The sequence below is a fragment of the Seriola dumerili genome, unplaced genomic scaffold, assembly GCF_002260705.1.
Source record: "Seriola dumerili isolate Sdu_G_001 unplaced genomic scaffold, Sdu_1.0 BDQW01000331.1, whole genome shotgun sequence".
Taxonomy (NCBI): Eukaryota; Metazoa; Chordata; class Actinopteri; order Carangiformes; family Carangidae; genus Seriola; species Seriola dumerili.
This window is the reverse complement of record NW_019174586.1, coordinates 3,172,910-3,190,875: the sequence shown is the minus strand read 5'-3', so window position 1 is coordinate 3,190,875 and position 17,966 is coordinate 3,172,910. Positions and strand designations below refer to the sequence as shown.

The 17,966-nt window shown below is 39.6% G+C and overlaps 2 protein-coding genes across 2 annotated transcripts in view; one reads left to right on the top strand and one right to left on the bottom strand.

The window, feature by feature from the left end:
- Window positions 1–21: 21 nt before the first annotated feature.
- On the bottom strand, window positions 22–9,555 carry tex11 (testis expressed 11). The gene is made up of 29 exons (XM_022760352.1): window positions 9,528–9,555; window positions 8,313–8,425; window positions 7,881–7,965; window positions 7,644–7,723; window positions 7,480–7,560; window positions 7,258–7,377; window positions 6,952–7,032; window positions 6,745–6,830; window positions 6,598–6,655; window positions 6,401–6,496; window positions 6,198–6,279; window positions 5,822–5,900; window positions 5,553–5,704; window positions 5,332–5,417; window positions 4,787–4,924; window positions 4,489–4,591; window positions 4,241–4,365; window positions 3,715–3,800; window positions 3,277–3,330; window positions 3,127–3,167; window positions 2,945–3,022; window positions 2,773–2,843; window positions 2,065–2,178; window positions 1,781–1,853; window positions 1,505–1,654; window positions 1,308–1,416; window positions 1,063–1,183; window positions 310–477; window positions 22–93 (listed from the first exon to the last, which is right to left on the bottom strand). The coding sequence occupies exons 1-29, from the start codon at window positions 9,553–9,555 to the stop codon at window positions 22–24; spliced, it is 2,730 nt and encodes a 909-aa protein (XP_022616073.1).
- Window positions 9,556–12,215: 2,660 nt separating this feature from the next.
- The window catches only part of LOC111232404 (vascular endothelial growth factor receptor kdr-like), a 43,980-nt gene continuing 38,229 nt past the window's right edge, over window positions 12,216–17,966 (top strand). The window contains exon 1 of the mRNA XM_022759907.1: window positions 12,216–12,746. Coding sequence (XP_022615628.1) covers window positions 12,683–12,746 — 64 coding nt within the window. The 5' untranslated portion in view covers window positions 12,216–12,682. The remainder of the gene's footprint in view (window positions 12,747–17,966) is intronic.

The window sequence follows — 17,966 nt, the reverse complement described above, 5'->3', positions numbered from 1 at the left end:
AGCTGACCTGTTTCCATTTGATTATTCCTCCATGATGAGGTTCTTCTTGGCTTTGTCCAATCTGTCCAGGATTTCACTGTAGAGACCAGACATCTGTGTGAACACAAGACACAACTGTTTAAGTTAAAATGGTCTTGGCTACAATGATTGTTATATACCTTATTCTGCATAAAACTCATGTGTTTTTTGGGCCAAAACCTTTGGCACATTTCCCTAAGTAGCAGGATTAAACAAGATCTAATATGCTCCACTGCTACAACCACTTCTGTCTCCCTTATCCCTCTTCCTTCCTCTCCACCAGACTGGTACCTGTGTCTCATAGCTCTCTTTCAGGGATCCTAGGTGGCAGACGAAGCTCATGGCGAGGCCACACCACTTCTCAGCCTCAGAATACTGAGCCAGGCTGTACAGCAATATCCCTGTGTTCCAAGCCCGAGTCAGCAACCACAGGGTCTCCATCTCTGGGAAGTCGTCCGGCTACAGAGAAGAGCAGGAAGATGTTCAAAAGGCCATTTAACGGAGGCCACCTGGGTGACTCACTTGAGCCAAGTGTATGGAAGGAAATCGGTGTTTTTAGTGGGTAAAAGCCTGTGAGTAGCATTACTAACTTTCATCCAATCATGCTTTACTGTATGTTAACCTTTACTAATGCTTAATGTTAATGTTTTTCTCAACACTTTAATCTTGGGCTTTCAATTTGATCTAAAGAATTCCACAGCTTTTGAGTAATAACTCAATATGAAAGGGGAAATATGCACTGCCTCCAAAGCAGTGTAATGTCTCAATAATTTGATGCCTCTTTCAGAGCTGCAGCTCACCGGCAGTGTGATGACTTGTACAGCACATTAACATTCAAATTGGCAGGAAGGGGGTGGTGAATGGAAGCATCTGCTAATTGAAGTGCGGCTGAAAGCCCATTGATAAAAAGAGGCTTCTAGAACAGCAGGCAGGCATGGGCTGGAAGAGAGGGGGTTAATTATATAGCAGGCAGGCGGCAGTTCTGTTGGAGGGAACAGGAGGTGGGAGCCAAGGGATGGCGGTGTGTGATTGGCACTGACTCACTGCGGCTGCAATGATGGACAGGGCCTCCTCATAGTAGTCCCACACCTCCTCGAGCACATGGGCCTCCACCTCTGACACACCACTTGGGAGGGACAGCTTGATCAGGCTGTGAACACACTTGCTAAGATGGGGGCACAAAAACAGTCTCACAATCAAGAATCCTTTCATCCTAATAAGCACTTTGTGGAAATGGATCGCTAATGAAATGTCAAGGGTATTTTCATTCAGAGAAGTGATGGGTTTGCCTGCAGCAGGCCAGGTCAGCCTGTGGTTGTTTCTTGTGCAGAGAGAGAGCAACCCTCAAGGCCTTCTTGCACAGCAGAGGGAAGTGGGCTGGAGGCTCCATGGCTAAGGCTACATATAGAAAAATAAAGATGCCAGCATACTGCAAATACTAGGATGTATGTTTCTTTAGGCATGCCAGGCCTCTTTTTTTTTTTACCTGCAATGATCTCCAGCACCTTCGTTTCAATGTTTTCAAGCTCCAGGACAGACTCCAGAACTGTCTCCACCTTGGGGTCATTCAGCTTAGCACGAGCTTCAAATTCATACAGCAGCAGCAGTGTGTCTGTGGGGTCCAATGGGAAGTTTCCTGTAAGTGCATGTTGAGAATACATTTCTTAAGATCCATTTTCATTTACAAAAGATCTGAAAAGGGTTATTTGCTTCTTTATAACCTGTACTGTTTCTTTTTTTTTTTTTTTTTAACTCAAGGTACCCGATGCTTTCAGGGTTTTCCAGATCTCCCAACAGATCTGAATGTGCTCCAGAGCCTGAGTGAGCTCCTCGGTCTGTGAACCAAACAGAAACACAAAACAAGCAAGATTCATCATTGCCATCTAGTGTTTGGTTCCTCTTCAAAGGATTAAAATCAGACACCTACGCCAGCACCAGTAATGTGGTTAGTCACCTCTCCTCTCCACTGGTCTTGGTAAATTTCCATCCATGTGAATAGAGAGGATGCTAAATGTAGGATATGGGCAGAGGGAGTGGGTGGCACACCTGGTCAGAGTGAGGAGACTTCCTGCAGAGCTCCAAAGCGGCAGCAGCAGCCATTAGCAGACATGTCTTCTGGCCCATGAGCAGTGTGCGATCAGGAGGGCACAGCTGGGAGAGCTACGGGGTCGTGGAGATGCACATTTGACAAAGAAACTAAGGCATGGAAGTATGGCATTATTGTAATTACAGTATTTAGATTTGGATTTTAATAAACCGAAGATAAAATGGCTGGTTCAGAAAAGCAGAAAGATAGTGGCTTGTGATCTGAAGGTCAGTGGTTTTGAGCACAAGACAAACTGGAAAATTTGTGATGGGAGAGAATTGGAAGACATTCTCTCCTCATTCAACAACAATTTTTGAGGATTTTAGATGCTTTAAAATAAAGTAGTTCATCTCAGTTCCTCTGAAGCATCTGCTCATCAACAGCAGAAGCTTCTAATTGTGTAGGGCTGTTTTCAGGCATGAATGCATGTATTTAAATTAAGTACGTGCACAACCTCTCATGAAGAAAAAGGAATTCTGATAAAGGTAAGGTCAGAAAGTCAGGACAGAGGTAAGTATCAGGATGGGACTATTGTGGATCATTGTGGTGACTCTTAAACTGATATGTTTATCTTTCTAAAGAAAATGTTAAATGCCTGTTATTGATCTACACCCACTTACTGTAGATATTGATTAATTCATCTGACAAAGCCAATAAAGGGTACCTGCCTGGTAAGAGAGCACAAAGAAATCCCTCATTCTGTCAGGACTGCTCTCGCACTGAAGAGCTGAGTTCCACGCTGTAATAAGAACACACGCAGACAAAATGAAGGTGCTCCAACATTTGAAGTGATAGCATACCATGTCAGATTAAAGTGACAAGAAGAGTGAGTCTTGGTACCAATCTTCCTGAACCAGCTAGCTTCATCTGTGCGTTGCTCCACAGTCATGTGAGACTGATGTGAAACTTTCTGCAGAGCTGCAGTGATGGCAAACAAAACATTTGCGGGATATGATGCACAGCTACAGATACTGTAGTTTCTTCCCAAAATGTCATTTCACCTGTGTTGTCTATCTACTCACCCATTTTTAGATATGGCAGCAGGACATCCAGACTCACATTCCTTCATGGAGCGAAGGTAAGAGATGTAAATCTGTTTTTTTATTTTATTAAAAGCAACATCAATAATACTATATAACTGCATGTTATTAAGTACTTTTCCTTCCACTCACCTCATCTCATCACTTGATTTTTCTATTGTGGAGAGCACGAGTCGAACCAAACACCTAAAAAAAGATGAATGGAGAATGAATGGAGAAACTGGTGTTGACCTCCTTTCTTTCACCTACTAACTGTATTATACAGAAACACACTTTTAGAGGAGAAGCAATGGAATATAGGTCAGTGGATCATAGAGGTGTATGGAAAACTAACAGACTCGCTACAGTCTCTCAGCACATGAGCCATCATTACTAAATGTTGTCACTTTATGTGTGAAACTCTAGCATCACGTTTTGTTTACACAAATGCTGGCTTCATGCTCTTACTATTTTACTTTCATGTCAGAGATGATTTTTATAAAATACATGTCAATTTTGCTGCAGCCAAATTGTATTTTGTTATTAAACTCTCCAGTTGTATATTTAAAAAATACTTCAGTTCTCACAGACCTGAGAGCAGTCAGAACCTGAGCTTCATCTTTGGAGTTTTCACACAAACTCTCCAGTGCCTTCATGGCAGTTTCCTGCTGTTCATTCTGTCACATGGGACAAACATCCTCATCATCATTAATGCTTCCGCCCGCCTGTCATGTTCATCACAATCATACAGTATACTAAAAATAGAATTCACATACATTTTCTATTTATCTAGTCCTTACCCTTACAAATTGCTAATGTCTGGTCACTGCCCAGTATGTTTGCTGATAGTAGTTTGGGAAAGGCAATGTCCCCTAAATGTTAATCATAAATTATGAATACAAATATCACAATTAAGTGAAATTCTATTTGTACAGCCAGAATGAGTGCAATGACAAGGATATGATCCCTCATCGGCTGCAAGTTGAGGCCCTATAACATCACAATACATTAAGACTGGGAAATGTGATAACAGTTCCACCAGACCTAACAAATTGTTTCACCATTAATTCCACAAATTTGACGACTGGTGTACAGAATCGAGTATGATGAGTGCTACCTCCAAAGCAATCTGAGCAGCCAGACTGAGGAGATTGGATGCAGCATTTTCAGATACCAGCAATCTGTCCTCACAGGCCACAGGACACTTGGACAGAAGTCCAATCATATTCACTGCATCTGCAGCTGGTACAAATAAACAGCCTCATCACCAAAGATGCTTCAGATGTAGCAGTCACTAAACTGCAACACTACTACTATGCATGCCTTTACTGTATATGCTTTACAAACGTAATGTGTTGTGGATACCTTTCTTCACATTCTTCTCCTGTACGGCGATCTTGTAAACACTGAACTGAGTGAAAATGCTGTCAGGATCACATCTCTCTGCTTCTTTAATTGCCTCTTTGGCCTAGTGAAAACAGGTTTTCATATACAGTACATGCAAACATACTTCATATACATAAACTGTAAAAATGTGGCAGGAGTGCTTGCCATTGCAGCTGTTGACACAGACAAACTACCTGTTTCTATCAAGGACCACCAAATGCAGCCACTGGACAACATTTATTTCCCTGACTTGCTGCTGTGGCTCAAGTTGCCTCACCTTTTCCAGTTGCTTCAGCTGCAGGAAACAGGAAGCTCTGTTCCTCTGCAATTTGGCTAAGTTGGGCTCCATTTGACCTGCCTTAAAGAAACTCAGGGAGTAGTTATACCACTGCAGAGCCTCAGAATAGTTCCTGGCCTGGACAGAAATATAAACATTAAGTTATACTTTATTTATCCCTGTGTGGAAATGAAGTCTCTGTATTAAACCTATCCTAACTATTTTATTAGCAGTAGGCAGCCTCAATGAAGAGATCAGGGACTAACACTAGTTCTGAGGCCAGTGCCTTGCTCAAATGCAGTGTAGGAGTATTCCTGACATGCATGTCTTTGTGTTTTAGGGAAACTATAGCACCAAAGGAAAACCCACACACAGAAAAAACATGCAAACTCCAGTGTTAGATGGGCCAACTACATCCCACCAGGCTTCTTTCTAGGAGGCAACAGTGCTAATCACTTAGCCACTATGTTGATAATTATACATACAGTATGTGTAGACAATATAATATGTTGTAATAATGATAAACAAGGCTGTGTTTGGCATACCTCAAAGTGTTTCGAGGCCTTATCCCACAGCATGACATGTAAACTTGTGAGGGCCTGTGGAGTCAGCTGTTTTCCTGTATAGTGGCCTGTGTGGGTGTAGAAAATGGTTATAATACAGAGGCACAGCTAAAGTGCATTACTTACATAAAATTCATCATATTGTTTTTATTAATATCAGTCTTCTTCAAGAGATGGAATGGAAAAATAAATAAATAAAGTACCAGTGATAATGTCCTCTATCTTCTGTTTGCCCAACAGCTCCTTGCCTCTCTGTAGCAGTAGCTCAATGTGCAAGACAAGAGCAGTTCCCAGGTCAGGGGACGACTCAAAGCGCTGACACACACGTTTTAAATACTCAAATGCCAGCACTTCTCTATGAAAATCAAAACAGATATCATTCAGAGTTGGCTAATATTTGTCTGGGCTTGCCTACAAAGAAATGTGTATATGTGCCAAGAGAGAGCGCTAGCAAAGATGCTGAAGTTTTTACCTGTCTTCAGACATGAGTAGTTTCACGGTGCCCAGACACACTTCAAGAGAAACCTCACACTGTAGCATCTCATTTAGTCCTGAAAACATATTTTATGATCTGCTTTTAAATATTAATTTTAACTCCTGAAGTCACCCACAGCCACACATTAACACTCATTGTAGAGACTTAGAATATTTCTGGAGGAATTAAACTTATGAGTGGCCAATTTTGAGTTTTTATGAATCCACTTTTTCCCAGTAGCTTCAAAGAATCAAACTAGCAACATTTCATTCTTGAATGTGCTTCTCTAACCTCTAAGCCACTGACACCCCACTGCTGCCTATGTTAATCAAGTTCTGTATAAATAATTCAATGAGGTCTGGTAATAACTAACCTCCTCTGATATGATCGTCTGAGGCTCCACATCTCAGGAGTATTCTGATCTTTAAGTACAGCCCAGAAGTGCTCACACATTCCTGTCAAATTTCACAGCAATTAGGTACAGAGCATCTGAGCTTTCTTTTTTAGTAGGTGCATGCTTCATAATGCATATATATACAGTATATTACAACATGAAAATGATTTCTTGTATCCTACCTTGTTGGCTAAGTTGACAGCATTAAGAGCTTTCTCCTGAAACCTGTGACAGTCCCATTCTAAATAAACAGTAGCAAGGAGCCTCAAAACCTTGGCCTATTGTGAGGGAAATTGAAGATATTAGGAAAAAAAAAAAAAAAAAACAATTTTAAATTGTACATACTGCTTGAACTTAACTTTGTACTGCGCCATCCTACCTGGACTTCAGATCCAGGGGCGTATTTAACATTCATTTTCCCAATATCATAGCTTTGGCTGAAAAAAACAGGAATCAATCCAAAACCATTTCCCACTGCTTTCCTTGTCTGCACTTCTCCACTGGAATTAAACATCTTGATATTTACCTCAACCAAAAAGCACTCTCCTCAAACTTTCTCAGATTGTAAGTGTCTATTCCAAAGTTGTAGCACATAAGGGAGAGGTATGCAGTCTGCATTGAGGAAATATGTTCACAATTAACACACTTTCAATAACAATATGTATGAAAAGTACAAAACAACAATATGTAGTGTTGTTATAGTGTTAGTTATTTTCTTTCTTTTTTTTTTTACATCTTTTGGCAGCCGCAGCAGCATGTCTTTACAGCGCTGCATATAGGCCGCAGCCTCATGGTTATTCCCTTGACTTAAGGCCTGTAAAGTAGAAGAGACTTGAACTTCTTTTTGTCAGCAAACAATATAACGTTCCCTATTAGCACAGGATGAGATTTTCCCATCTTATTGTTTCTCAGTTCACATTTTAGCTGTCTCACACTTCACACTGCAAGTCTGTCAGAATAGCACTCCTTCAGCTGCCAAATATCACAAGAACAAATATTCACATTGAAGGTGTTGAGCATCACATGCGCCACAGCTCACCGACTCTGCCTGGCATGAGAGAATTCGAAGCAGATCCTTCTCCACATCCTCCTTGCATGAAGTGATGTCAGCTGCTCCATCACCTCTGCACGTTAGTTGGCTATACAGGGTCTCCACGCTCTAGGGATATTGTATGTTGAGTAATTTGTGAAGACACCACATTTACGTTTACTCAAAACTTTGTTAATAAACTTTGTTGAAACTGTTAATTTTTTTCTTGACCTTGACAGCCAGTCTTAGGAAGTGATCTGCCATCTGAGAATTTTTGCAGTCCAGCCATGTTCTCCCTGTTTTGCTGGCCATCTGTAAAAATTAGACACTGACAAACAGACCCTATCCCCCTGAAATACTGAGCACTCTCAGAGGGTGCCCACAGTAAAGCTTACCAGGATCTGCTTGCGGATAATGCCCTCTGTTGGATTCTCAGGCTCACAGCAGTACAGCAGACTGCATGCGACATGACGCACTGTAAAGAAGGTGAGAGCATTTGAATGTGTCGTGAGATGACTGTGACTATCCCTGCTTGCAATCCCAACATTGTTTAAACATTTTAGATGATATGTCTGAGTATTTTCAAGTATCATACTCATCATTAAAAATAAATACTGTAAGTAGAGGTGTACCTTTGGCCTTCTGATTTTTACTCATAGTGGTGCCCACATTCTTAGTGACTGCCCAGTTCCACAGCTGGATGGCACACTCCTCAAACTGTAATATAAGTAAGAAACAGAAGTATTCATGCAACTTAAAAATTCAGTCAACTTATTGGCCACATAAAGGTGATATAAAGCTATATTAGAAAAAACAATTGTTTACTTAGTAAATAAATAGACCAAATGAAAAGTTGTTACAACAGCCATGTAAATTATGGTAGAACCAGACCAAAAAGTTAACTATATCCCTTTTCAAGAGAATAAAAGAAAGAACTGCCAGGGTGAAATATCTTTGTTAGCATTCAATACTGTATTTTAGGTCCTGCATTACAAGACATAGCATAGATCCCTAGCCAGGACTGTGGGCTATAGTCAGACTCACTCTCTCACACTTGTATTTACCTGTAGAGCTGGTATTTTGGGGAAATCCTCTAGGCCAGAGACTTCAGAGAAGAGCTTCTCTATCACCTCATCATAATCTGTTTGCTGTTTCTGCAACAGGTTCTCTGTGAGACCTGCATATGCACAAAAGCAAATGCACATGTTAACAGTACATCAACAAAACAACAGAACATCTCATCTCCACAAGTGGTCAGTGATGTCTGACACAGTATATCACATATCACAATATCGTTTTTGCCCAGTTCCCTGATAGCAACCTTCATTTCACCATGGGAGACAAAATGAGAAATGTGTAACTCATCACTACCTTCTGGTTGGACTCAGAAAATAACAGTAAACATACCACTTAACAATACTGTCCAGTCAGCAACAAAAGCACTATCCTACAAAGTATAGGTGGAGCAACAGTTAGCTACAGTGAGTAGGAAAACACTCTTTCACACTATTACGTAGAAAGAAGTGTCTCAATAGTCAGTTTCACTTCTAATGTGTGTCTCATGGCAATTTTAAAATCTTTATTGGTATAACATATATTTATAAAATGATATATGAATTTGTTAATACTGACCATTAATTGATTATTTAGTGTAGTTATTCATTGTAACATCACGAAATGCATGACTTTTTTTCAGATCCCAAAGTATTCAACAATATAAAATAGAGTGAACAACTCTTCAAAAGTTGAGAAGCTGTTACCAGTAAGTCATTCATATGTTTACCTAATAAATACATTATGTAATTGTTTTTCCTCGGTAATTAGCTAATTTTATGCCCAAAGATTATTTCAGGGTTATTTGAATGCACCCTCATTGGATCAATTAAACCTTAATGTTATTACTACCCTCATGTTAAGGTAGGTAATGGTGTCAAAAGGTTTAGGCTTAGTTAGCCTGCCATAATAAGTTACTGTGTACTGCTGTATTACGATGTAAAGCAAATTCACTTTTCTTAATTTTAGACTAAACTCGGTAAAACATGAGGGTAAAATGCATAAATCATATATGGGTGGAAGTCTTGGGTAGCTATGGTAACCTTGCTAACTGCTAGGGACCTAGCTAGGTTGGAAGTTGAGTTATGTTAGCTAACTTTATTAGGACAACAATTTGTTGCGTAAATTGTCTTAGTTGGACTGCAGTTTATCGCCTAAACTGTCTTAAAACCAATACGTGGTATAACAAATAGTGTTTACACCAAGTGAACGGGATAGTTACTCACATTTCACGGTTGAAACAAACAGCTCCATATTTTGGGTTTCAGCCAGCACAGGGTTTGATTGACAGTTTTCACAAATGCCCGCGAAATTCGTCCACAAAGGGAAGAGCTCAAAGGTAACAAAATCAAAGTTTGGGTTAGTGTTAACTTTCAAACACGTTATGTGTGTTCATATATTATTTTTACAAAGAGACTTGACCATTTGGTTATTAAAATACTTGGTTACAGTTATGTGAGACGTTTATTTTACTACTAGCTAGCATTTAGTGATATTGATATGAACACTGATTGAACACTAATCACCATGATGGTTACCATGGCATATTGATTTTCTTTTCCAAATTTCCCTTCACACAGGAAATTTTGACTGGTAAACAAGGCTGCAGAAAATAACGTCAATTGTGGGTGCATCAATGACATTTCGGTGTTCATTTAATATCAGTACATGCTGGCATGGTGGCACACCCATAGACTGTAAATGGAACAAAGCCATCATTAATGGTATTAGTTACACCTGTGCTTAATTCTGTTAGAGCAAGTCAAACGTTATCAACATTGAGATATTTTACTCTTCATGATGCTCAAGTTTCCTCTCTAAAAAGGGGAGCTAACCTCACATTTAACATATTTAATTCAGTGCCAATCAAATAAAAACTGAAGGCCTAATTGTTCATTTCTTATACAGCTCCTGGATTGAAAACAGACAATTTGTAATATTGCTAACATGCAAAAGTAGTTTTTGTTAATATTGTGGATGATAAACCTTATTTTGTACACAAAAATTTATGCTATATTCCTTTCTTACAAATTACAGTATGAATGGGGTCTGGAGACTGTAGCATTTTTTTCCCTCTCAATACTGACTACAGCCATTTCATCAACAGGGCAGGCAGTCAGACCCCCTCCACTCCTCTGCTGAAGAAAGACTTTTCTACTGGTTCATTTACCCAAGAAGATGTTGCTGTTGAAGCAAAAGGAAGAGTGCATGCTGTGAGTGTAGAACCAGTTAGTCCCCCACAGTGTGTTTTGAACACCAGATTCTAAAATAAAACACTTGAAATCCACCCCTCTCAGCTAGCAACTTCCAGCTATTGTTCATCTGGAGACTTATCTGCTGCCCTCTTGGCCCAGAGGGAATGTCTCCCTTACTGACAACTTAAATGTGAACACACGCTAAGACATTGTTGAAGTAGACAAGGCAGTTTCTTGCAAACTTCAATTCTTTCTTGTGCATTTAGTGCGTTACTGACGTTCTAAGGTTTATAGCGTTTCATCTTTACCAGTGTTTCATTATTAAGACTTGATAGCCCATGTCTTGCAGCCATTTTCTTAAGACTATTACTGTTTGAGAGTCTTGTCAGAGTTATGCCTTATAGGGTTGATTCTGAAGTCTACAAAGGGAGAGGGGTGAATTTACTGTTTCTTCACCACTAGATCACAAGACTGAGTGTCCACAGTCTCACTGAAGCTTAGAAACAAAGTAATCCAACAGACAAACTTATTTTGACCCCTTTTTTGGAATTAACCATGCAGAAGAGAGCTAAGTTTTTGTTTGCTCTTTCTAGCCACTAGGCATGAACATTACTTAATGATTTCCTTGAGTGGTTTCAAGAAAAAAACTCAAAAACTGTATAGTTCAAACTATGCTGAAAACATTGAACTAAAATGCTGATAAGTGTGCAGGAATTAATTCTTAAGTTGTGACTGTGCTGTCTCAGAATCAAAGAGAGCAAAAGTAGTCCCATGACTGGGATGTTATAAATTGTTTCCCAGGTTCTCATGCCATGTCGCTGTTTTCCTGGTACAGTGATGGAAGAGTGCTGCTCATTGCATTTCACCACCGCTGGTCCTCATCCACAGTGCACCACCACTCCCGATCCAGTCCCCAAAATGGTGGCTTCTCAGTCCTAACGTGGGCGGAAAGGTGAGGGGCAGGATGCTCTTATTTACAGTGCCTGCTACTATGACCTACAGCAGCAAAGTAATTGTTGTGGTGATAAAAAAAACAGTCTGCAGTACATCCACACACTGCAGGGTACTGCCAGACAAAAGAGAATTATTTACATTGATATAAAAAGCAGTGTATCCTGTTTCTGAAGTTAAAAATAAATCCAGCAAATATTTATTCTAAAGACTCAGGCAGATAGATTCAGTCTGATATGATGATTGTTTACTTTTTACTCCTTTTCCTCTTGAGACAAGATTACTGCAGTTACCTTTAACCTTAGATACACATTAGATTGATGTGATCAAAGGAAGGGTTACACACAAAGATGATGCACTTTATAATTTGACTCAAAATTTACATTTAGAAACATTCACTAACCACAAATCAGTGAGGTAATTCTGATATTAAAAAGCCTTGCTACAGTGCTGTAATACATATGTGAGTGGAGTTTTCCACTAGAAGTAAATATAAAAATTAATGTGATTTCTATTGCATACTTTCATATTTAATGGTTTTACTGTAACATCCCTGCACCGTTTCTAGTAGTTACTAATTTTGTTGACCTGACATAAAATGTGTTGCATGATTGTTGTGGATGCTAAATCATTTTTTCTCGTGAGCTGATCTCCTCTTCGGTAGTCTGAAGAGAGACGTTGTCCCCCCCAAAAAGTGACGTTGCATCCTTCCTCTGTGTCTCCATAAAACGTGCCTCACGCATGGACTGTAAGTGCTGAGGCGAAAGGGAGGAGAAGTTGTCCAAGGCGCGCATGTTAGGCAGGAGCTGATTGATCTAGCCTTTGTGGGCCATACCGGACAACTGTGAGAGACTGAAAATACCACTCACCCAACTTTTGTTTTTCACCATCCCTTATATTTCATTCATCTAACATTTTTTTTGTTCGAGAGCACCTGCCCGGAGCTTACAGCGGTTCATCCGGCTCCTCATTGCGGGATCGAGACTACCCAGCTGCGCAGGAGAGCTCCCCAGCAAAACGCGTCATGGGATACAGGAGAATCACTGCCGGTTTTTGTATGTACACCTGAGGGGTTTGTGGATTTACAACACGGTTTTTAAAATAGACAATAAGACTCTTTGATTTACTGGCTTGAAGAAGAAACTTTTGTCAGTCACCCGGAGTTATAAGCCTCTGCCAGGGACTCTTATTTTTATTCTAACACACGCTTTGGATTTTGGCGAAGAGTTGGCAGGATGGTCGCATCCGACTGCTTCAAACTGGTCGTTCTCATCTTGTGTTGTTTATCACTCACAAATGGTAAGACGTAATTTATGCTCATACAGATGAGTAATTATTACACGTAGCAGAGTTTTATGGATGAAACAACACAGTTTGACTGTTTGTTTCAATGAATGGCTGAATGCATACTGTTTTACAGACATCTGACATAATCAGCTGCCAGTTATCAACAGGAGAAGTAGGCTACACAAAAGTGGCTTCTTTTTACTCTTCATCTTAATAAAAATAATAATAATAATAATGATAATAACAATAATAATGAGAATAATAAAATAATAATATGCCCTTTCTTTGCTCCTACATTTTGTGGAACATTTTTATTATGTATGGATATAGTAGAATATTCAATTTGCACGTTTTAGGAAAATTATCCGTCAACAATTGATGCCACTCATTGGTCCTGCACTTCCCACTTAAGCCACTAGAGGTAGTCTTATCCCGTTGTAATTGGGTGATTATTAACAAGTTAATAAAACGTGTTGATTCTGACAGCTAATTGTAACAGATGTCCACACTTTATATTCAAGTGTAAGACTGATTTCATTGATGAAATTTTAATGTGGTTGATTTGAATTTGTTTTTTCAGATAGTCTATTATATTCTATTATTGCAAGTAAGCCTTTTGCTATATGTTATGAAAAACGTTTATTCCAGCAATTGTTATCTGTGGTTGAACAGGATTAAACATTCTGGGAAGAGAATGCATGTTTCTATCTGACAGTACAATCAGCTTCATTGTCTCAGTGTCACTCCACAAAAACAAGATAGTGTTTAAAAGGTGGATGTTCTTCCACCTTGTGCCAGGTCTAGTGTGCCACAGAAAGGATTCCTCATCATTTCCAAATAAACAGCCCGTCCAAACAAAGGAAATACTGTTCACGTTCACCCCCTTCCCCCAACTACGCACACACACACACACACACTCGTACACACTTTCAGCCTATGAAGCTTTGTCTATGATGTTTTTTTAAGTAGATTTCCTTCACTGTCCACACACAAAGCGTGGGAAAGACACAAAGGAGGAAGCGGATGTAGGGGCAAGAGGTAGCCTGGAATTGTTCTAGCTAGTAAAGGTCACGGAAATGTGACACGCTACCTGAGCAAAGATTTCTTCCCGGGGCTCCTTATGCTCATATTGTGCTATGTTAAACTCCATCCACAAGACAATGGCAGGGAGGGTATTATTTCTTCATAGTAGCTACAGACTGGTAGAGCCATTAATTATTGATGGTGCATCAGGCTGTCTCTGTATAAGCTGCGGAGTGTAACAGGTTTACACTTGTAAATATGACACAAAGCTATAAAGATATGATAATTAGGCATGTTACACCACCAAAGTTCATGTTGCATCCTGTCATTAACGCCACAATATTTGAGAAAAAGTTATTATCAGACACTGATTGTTATTGATGTTATTGATACACATTTAAACAGTCTTCTTATCAGTATTCAGCTTTGTAATTACATAAGTGATTAAGAGGGAAAAGGTAATTGTTCTGTCGCAAAAATGTCTGGAAAATTTGTCAATATTTAACATGCAGCTGCTTCTATTCAAAAAATGAGCACAGACACCTTTGTGACACCAATTTAAGTGAGGCATAACAGTTCAGGCTAGATGCTTGTATTGCAGATTTATTTCAGTTGGCATGTGTAATGGTTAACGACTTAAAGCCCTCTGTATATTAGTAGTGATGTTATCTAATAATATTGATTCAATTCGAATTGTGTCTGTAAATTTCATAGATACGTTTACTGAAATTATTTCTTGTGTTATGCAGGTGAATTCATCCAAGAATTATGAGACAAAACTAAAGGAATAAGTTCTAGGTATAGAGTTACATAGCTTTAGTCAGTGGCATTGTAGGCCAGAGGCTAAACAAAACTTTTTCTTTTACTCCTCACAGTTTGAGTTCTTCTCTCTTAGTCTTTACAGCATTGTCTTTTTCTACAATGGGGGCGGTATTTCTTTTGAAGCTGTCTTTCTAGCAGAGGGAGTTTATATGTGGTGTCTAATTTGTTTTGGAGCCATTTTTTCCTTACCTGCTTGGATGCTTAAAATGTAGTGAAAAATGGGAGTGATGAGAGATCCGCTAAGTGCAGTGGAGACTCATTGCTCATTGGTGGTACATCTGGGTCCATGCAGGAAGCACAAGAAACACACACACACACACACACACACACACACACACACACACACACACACACACACACACACACACACCTGGATTGGGAGACTTACCAACAGAGCAGAAAAAGTAATTTCTTACACAGGGATATTTAACTTTACAAATTGCTTTGAGTAGCTGTTCTTATAGGATGATTGCAGCATCTGGTCCATACTAGACATATCCACCCTGAGTTAGCAATATATTTTCTTTGAATCCTGCATGAGATTTCAATTTCAAGGAGCTTCTGTCTGCCTACAACTCTTAATCATATATTATGGAACAGGAACCCTCTGGGTTTACCATTTAGGTCTCTCATGCAGGAGATTCCTGTTTGTTGGCTCTCCTCAACTTTATATAACCTAGAGTGGCCACCCATCATTGCCAGATGTTCCTTTATTTTGCTTTTTTAAGAGGAGTCTGGGGCATTTTGCCTCTAAATCTCCAAAGGCTAATATATGGCTAATAAAAAAGGCGCTCGCCCTAACTGTTGTCTTAACCTTGCAGTTGGCAAAGTGGAAGGTTTTCAGAAGGGCTCTGAGTGAGAGAGTACGCCAGGACACATGCAGCACAGCTAGAGCAGTGGTAGCTACTCCTTATTTTGGCAGGTGGTTCCAAGCCTTGTCAATGGTTTCAACTTGTTGTTGTGATTCTGCCAACAGAGGTTTGAACCATTTGTGAATTTGTCTCTCTGTTTATCTTGAAAATTTCAAACTAAAGGCAGCATACCGTGAAATATCCCTGGCACAGAACGCTTGTGCAGCAAGATACAGCTGTAGCTGCACTGCTGTGTCATCAACACTGTGAAAACTTGTGATTCTTTTAACTTGCTAAACTCAGAAGTGGTGGATATGAAGCACTTTTAACAGTTCGTTAACAGAGTAGTGGCATATACCTTTTGAATGGTCACTTTTAACCTTATCAATGAGACACACACATCAGTTTATGTATAGTTTATTGTGCAGTGATAATAATTATTATCATTGCAGTGCAGGAAGCTTATCTCGCAGATTGGTGACCATTCGCTGCTGTTTTGCTCGTGTTGTCGTTGCCTGAGTACAGTGAAGATGACTCACCACCAGTGACCCTGCACTCTTTTGTCAAACAATAATTCCCTCTCCACCCTTTTTATGTACTTTGCTATCACAAAAGTACACTGAAGTGGCAAAGTTAAACAAAGAAATCATCATGCCATATTGTTACTTTTGCCTTGAAAACACCCCAAAAAAAAAGAAAAAAAAGAAAAGATCTTCTCCCCATGACTCTCAAGACAGTGTTGCGTTGTTGCATGACAGGACGGGAAGTACTGGGAGATGAAGTGTACTCTCTGCAAAGAGAAGGGAATTCCGCACATTATTCTGTACACTTTAAGGGCTGTGACTTGGAGTTTCCCATTGAATTCAGAGACAGCACAGTCATTTCATACAGTAATAGTGGTCTATATTACGCAATATCAAACATGAGCCACTGGCAGCATGCTGCAGCAGCAAGGCTGGTAAAATCTTGCCAACACTTACGCCAACTCCCAATATAATTTCTCTCACATTTTCCCAGAGCTCCTGTATTGCTGTTCACATATTACTTGTCTCTTCAACAGTTTGTCATATACTCACGCTTTAGTTCTGTAACTTTGTTGTAAAATGGTAACTCTGTGCAGTAGTTATTGGTTTAAAGTACCAAAACAGAAGGCTGCAAATCACTTGAGAATTATGAAAATCTGATACAAATAAGAAGTATAATAATGTTAATGACTCACTGTTATGGATTTATTTTCTCAGTTTATCTCACCACTGTGCTCAGAATATCTGAATATCTGTCACCATATTACTTTATAATTCATAATACAAAATAATTCATGCTGTTTTTATGATTAAAAATAACAACACACTTTTTGTGCCCCTAAATCCTTAATCTAGAGTCAACAATTTCAGTTGCATTGCTGAACCTCTAGCTTGGAATAATTTAAAAAAACTTTCAGTTTTTGTCGTTGTTTGGCTGTTCTTTTAGACCAAATATTTAAATGGGATTTTCTGAGCCACAAACATTTCAGAATAGTGTAGAGTAGATCCCGGAATCCAACACTGAATTTTTATTCTTTCCTGACTGCCAGTGAACCTTCAGGACCACAAATGTTTTTTCCAAACACTATGTCCTGTGCCACTTCCTTTTATCAATGGCAAGTGAGGACAAGGACATACAAATGTGATCCTGGTCTCATCTTTGTTAACTTGGCCTTGTATCAATAATCAGTTTGATGCCGTGTCACTGGCTCAAGACCTCTTCAAAAGTTGATTGAGAAACTGAACCAGAAGTCACTCGGCCTCTCTCTCCCTCACTCTGTTTATTCCATGCCTGTCCTCTTTTCAGTGGCTCTTAATGAGAACCAGCTTCAGGGCTCTTTGAACCAACACAATAAGCACAATTTCTGGCATTTTTTAGGCGATCTGCTGGAGGAATGCAGCACACAGCTGTTGCAGGGGGTTAGGGGTGTTAGGACGCTTGCTGAGGTCAGCGTTGGGCAGGCACTGGGGCAAATGGGAGTTTTAGGGTGTGACTATAGAGAGACAACCGTGGGATATTTTTTTTTTCTCTTTTAGTGGCCTGTTGTGGGGCCCTGCTGATTCATCCATCTGTAGTGAGTTACTGAGGAGAATAGAGGAAAAATTGGGCAGTTTTAAGAGACGAGCTCCCTACCAGTGCAATTCAAGGTCAGGATGATGTTTACGGTTGTTGTTTTTGGTGTTGTGTGCAAGCAGATGCCACCTTTCGTACGCGTTGGGTTTGTATCGAAAGAAATGAAATGTTTAACATGCAGAAATTTAACTTCTATCAGGATACATTTTACTTTTTATCTTGCCATTTGTATTTATCTGGTTCCACGGATCAAATTCTCATTTCCAGCAATTCAATTACAAGAGCTTGCTGTCAGTTTTCAGACATGAGGCAAGAAAAACACAATTAGACTTGGTGCAATTAGAATGTTCCTCAGGAAATTTGTTTGGCACCTACAGAGAAACCAACAATTGATAGTTATTAACCTGTGAATTGTGATTGCGTAACTGTTTATTAAGGT

What these genes read in the sequence shown, in the direction of transcription:
- tex11 (XM_022760352.1), bottom strand. Translation starts at nt 9,555, where the DNA reads ATGGAGCTGTTTGTTTCAACCGTGAAAT. An exon ending in GGTGCTGGAGATCATTGCAG is followed by an intron (nt 1,417 to 1,504) that starts GTAAAAAAAAAA and finishes TTCTATATGTAG; the next exon opens with CCTTAGCCATGGAGCCTCCA. An exon ending in TGTCCATCATTGCAGCCGCA is followed by an intron (nt 478 to 1,062) that starts GTGAGTCAGTGC and finishes TCTTCTCTGTAG; the next exon opens with CCGGACGACTTCCCAGAGAT.